This window comes from Chlamydomonas reinhardtii, chromosome 8, assembly GCF_000002595.2.
Source record: "Chlamydomonas reinhardtii strain CC-503 cw92 mt+ chromosome 8, whole genome shotgun sequence".
Classification (NCBI taxonomy): domain Eukaryota; kingdom Viridiplantae; phylum Chlorophyta; class Chlorophyceae; order Chlamydomonadales; family Chlamydomonadaceae; genus Chlamydomonas; species Chlamydomonas reinhardtii.
In genome coordinates this window covers 1,313,384-1,317,273 of record NC_057011.1, presented here as the reverse complement: position 1 = coordinate 1,317,273, position 3,890 = coordinate 1,313,384, and the positions used below count along the sequence as shown (strand labels likewise).

Genomic DNA, 3,890 nt, shown 5'->3' with positions numbered 1-3,890 from the left:
GGGGGGGGGGGTATTGATGGGGGTGGGGGGGTGGGGGATTGGGTGGGGAGGGTTGAGGGTGGGAGGGGGGGACGTCGAAGGTTTGCAAGGTTAAGACATTGGGAGGTGGGGGGAGCGTGGCCGTCCCCAATAGGCCCAAACCCATACCCAAACACACACACGCCACGCCTCACGCCTCACGCCACGCCCCACGGCTCTGTCACGCCGTACGCACTTGCAGTCGGTCATGTGCGCCAGCAGCCGCAGCTCCAGTTGTCCGTAGTCCGCCACCACCAGTGTGTGGCCCGCAGCCACGTCGGCAGTGAAGGCCTGGCGCACCTGTGAGAGGTAGACGTGCGGGAGCGCGCGCGCGCGCGTGTGTGTGTGTGTGTGTGTGTGTGTGTGTGTGTGTGTGTGTGTGTGTGTGTGTGTGTGTGTGTGTGTGTGTGTGTGTGTGTGTGTGTGTGTGTGTGTGTGTGTGTGTGTGTGTGTGTGTGTGTGGAGGGTAGTTTATTCCAAATACAAGTAAGGGGGGGAGGGGGGTGTAGAATCGGACACGGGAACGGGGTCGAGAAAGAAGTGCAAGTTTGTGTGCATACCCCGTACATGCCCCGCCGCCGCCACGTAAGCCTCCCGCCCCCCTAACGGCCCTGTACCGCCCCCCCCCCCTGGCACGCACCTTGTAGCGGTCCTTCTCCAGTGCCGGCTGGTTTTGCAGGTTGGGCCTGTGGGGGCGGTGGTGGGAAAGGTGGTGGCGGTCAGGATGGGCAGGTGGTGGGTAAAGAAGCCGTCCTCCGCTTTCTCACTCTCTCCCTCGACCCTGCAGCGCCCCTTTAGTTTGGGCTGGTATTCACAACCGCCCTCCCCCGCTTCCCCCACGGACCCCCGCACTGTAAATGTAACTGGAACCGCCCCCCCCCCACACACACGGCCCCCGGTTTAGTTTGGGTATTTACGGTACCCCCCCCCCCCCCACACACACACACACACGGCCCCCGGCGTCCCCCCGCTTCCCCCGCGATTACCCCCGAACCTCTCCCCCCCCTTACCTCCGCGCTGACAGCCGGCCTGTCTCGGTGTTGATGTTGAGCGAGCAATGCACTCGGTGCACAGGCCGGTACACCTGTACCGCCTGGCCCTGTACCGCCTGTACCGCCTGCGCCTCCGACTGTACCGCCTGTACCGCCGCCTCGGATTGTACTGCCGCCTCGGATTGTACCGCCTGTGACTGTGCTGACCGCACCGCCGCCGCGGCCGCCACCGCAAGCTGCTGCTGCTGCTGCGGGTGCGGGTTCTGCCGCAGCAGGGGGTGGGGGTCGGCGGCTGCCGCGGCCGCGCCGGCGGGCAGGGGGAGCCACGTGGTGGAGGAGGTGTCGTCGGACTGTACGCGGGGGGGAGGTTACATCGTGGGGTTACAATTATGAGTAATAAGCGCGTTTTAGGCACATTGGCACAGCAGGGGGGAGCGGGGGAGCGGGGGAGCGGGAGGGAGGGGCGGCGTGTGTCAGGGAGGGAGTCGGGCAGGGTGGGGGGGATGAGTCAGGCAGGGTGGCAGTGGCGTGGGCGTCACAGGTGGTATCTGCCGCACGGATGCAGAAGCACACATCACCGTGCCTGTGTCCCAGACAGACAGAAACTCGCGTGCACACGAGTACAGTCACATACACTCATGCTTACAGTCATGCATACAGTCATGTCTCAACACAATTACAGTCACACAGTCACACACACCTGCAGCGGGATGATGAATGCGCTCAGCAGCTTGTCGATGGCGTTGACCTGTGCGAGTGGGGGTAGCACACAAAGGGCACATTGAGTGATCTCGGAGAAACATAGCACCTGCCCGCCCGGCTTCAATCACACATCATACAGCATCCACTACCTTTTCCCCTCTCTCCCATCTCCTAACCAACCCTAAACAACCACCATCAGTACCTCCTCAACCCCTCCCCTCCGCCTGCCGTGGACGGCTGCCCCCACCCCGCCCCACCCCACCCCTGCCCCACGCCCCCACCCCACCCCGCACCGCCCCGCCCCCCACCTCGCACAGCGCCTCAATGGCCACACACGCCCGCAGTCCCTCCTCGCCGCCGCCACATGCCACAAACAGCCGCCCTAGCTTCTTGTCGTCCGCCTCCTTCTGCAGGGGGGCAGGGGGGCAGGAGGAGGAGGGGGAGGAGGAGGGGGGAGCAGGAGCAGGGGTGGTGGTTGTAAATACCAGCAACCTAACCAAGTAAAACTAGTAGGAGCGGGAGGAGGAGGAGGGGTTACATTCATGATTAATTAAGAAGTGAGGGGTAGGGGGGAGCAGGAGGCGGGGGCTACTTTCATGATTCAGTATGAACAAGCGATGTCGCAGCCAGGCAGGGGGTAGGGGCACGGGGTAAGGGCAGGGAGGAGGTCGGATGATTAGGGCAGGTAGCGGCGTGTTCAGGACGTGTGCCGCCGCCGCTACTGCCGCCGCCGCCGCTACTGCCGCCGCCGCTACTGCCGCTACTGCCGCCGCCGCTACTGCCGCCCCCACCTGCAGTGCCGCCAGCGCCGCGGCGTCGTCCACCACCGGCACCGCCCCCAGCAGCCGCCCGTCGGCCGTGCGGGCCACTGCAGGCCGTGTAAGGAGGTGTGTGGAGGGAGGGAGGGAGGCGTTACATTCGTGATTATGTGAGACGTGAAGGCGTAGTGTGTGTGTGTGTGATGGTGTGTGTGTGTTGTGTGGTAACAAGGGGTGTCAGCTTTGTACAGCTGGAAAATGGGCTGAGCCCCCGTACGCTTGGGAGCTATTAGGCGTGTAACGCCCCGTCAGAGCCTCCATGCCGCTACGACGCGCAGGCGCATCGGCTAGGGACACTCGGGTTGGGGCCGTGCGGGATTTCCCGAGCCACGCATGCGTGCCTTGTCACGCTCCCAAACACCCCAAGCATTTCTTTCGCCTCCTGCCATACTCAACACCTCCCCGGCGCCCCACGCTCAAAGGGCTGGGCGCGGGGCGGGGGCGACCTCGGGGCTTCTCGGCATTCTGGCGCGTCGGCAGGCATGGCTCAGCAAGTCGCTCAGAACTTTCGATATACTTCCCCGCTTTGCTTGCCGCCAACATATTTTGCCTTAGAGACTGCATATCAGCGGGCACCGGATGCTTTCCTCGCGACCTCGCGAAAGTCAATTGTCCATGGACCGCGAAGGCACTTCTCGCTCCGCCCGAATTTTCCCTGCCACCTATTTACATGCAATAGGCATTATCAAATACTAATACGTAGCAGTCGCGGTTTGCGCCAGTATGCTATGTTTTGCCGACGCACGCAGCCACGCAGCCACGCAGCCACGCAGCCACGCAGCCACGGACAGGGGTGTTCCTGGGGGGCTTCGCCCCCCCCCTGGAACGCTTCGCTGGGGGGGCTCAGCCCAAAAAGCACAAGGAAAGCAAAGCGCAAAGGCAGTGTACGGTATGCGATGCAGCAGAGTGTGCTTGTGTTGTGGTGGTCTGGAGATGTATGGAGGTGTGTGGAGGGTTGTTTGAAGGGGTGTGTGTGCAGGTGTGGGCGTGTGCGGAGGGGGTGTGTGAGGAGTGAAGGCGAAGCACAGCGTCGTGTATCGAAATCGCCGAATTGCGGGGACGGTAACAGTCGGTACCCCACCCGCCGCCAGGCCAACCCAAGCAGCACGCAGCAAGCTGGCAGGCACGTGGCACGCAGTTGCACCCACCCTCGCGGATTTCCTCCTCCTCTCCGCCCAGGCCGCCGCCGCCCTCGCCGCCCTCGCCTCCCTGCACACAGGCAGCAGGACCGCCAATACTTCACCGCTTGCTACCAAGCAATGTGCTGCGAACGCAAATGGCCTCCTGCAAAATCAGTCGTGGTCCCAATGCACCCAAGCCTTTCCCCAAGAGTCTTCCAACAATATTTCATGGACGGCCT

The 3,890-nt window shown here is 63.3% G+C and overlaps 1 protein-coding gene across 1 annotated transcript in view; it reads right to left on the bottom strand.

Moving 5' to 3' along the window:
• CHLRE_08g363837v5 (uncharacterized protein) overlaps positions 1-3,890 on the bottom strand; it is an 18,602-nt gene that overhangs the window by 3,691 nt on the left and 11,021 nt on the right. Inside the window, exons 20-26 of the mRNA XM_043064873.1 lie at positions 3,679-3,739; positions 2,504-2,580; positions 2,021-2,119; positions 1,711-1,758; positions 1,029-1,360; positions 659-704; positions 219-318 (exon numbers count right to left, since the gene is read on the bottom strand). Of these exons, the coding sequence (XP_042921874.1) occupies positions 219-318; positions 659-704; positions 1,029-1,360; positions 1,711-1,758; positions 2,021-2,119; positions 2,504-2,580; positions 3,679-3,739 (763 nt within the window). The remainder of the gene's footprint in view (positions 1-218; positions 319-658; positions 705-1,028; positions 1,361-1,710; positions 1,759-2,020; positions 2,120-2,503; positions 2,581-3,678; positions 3,740-3,890) is intronic.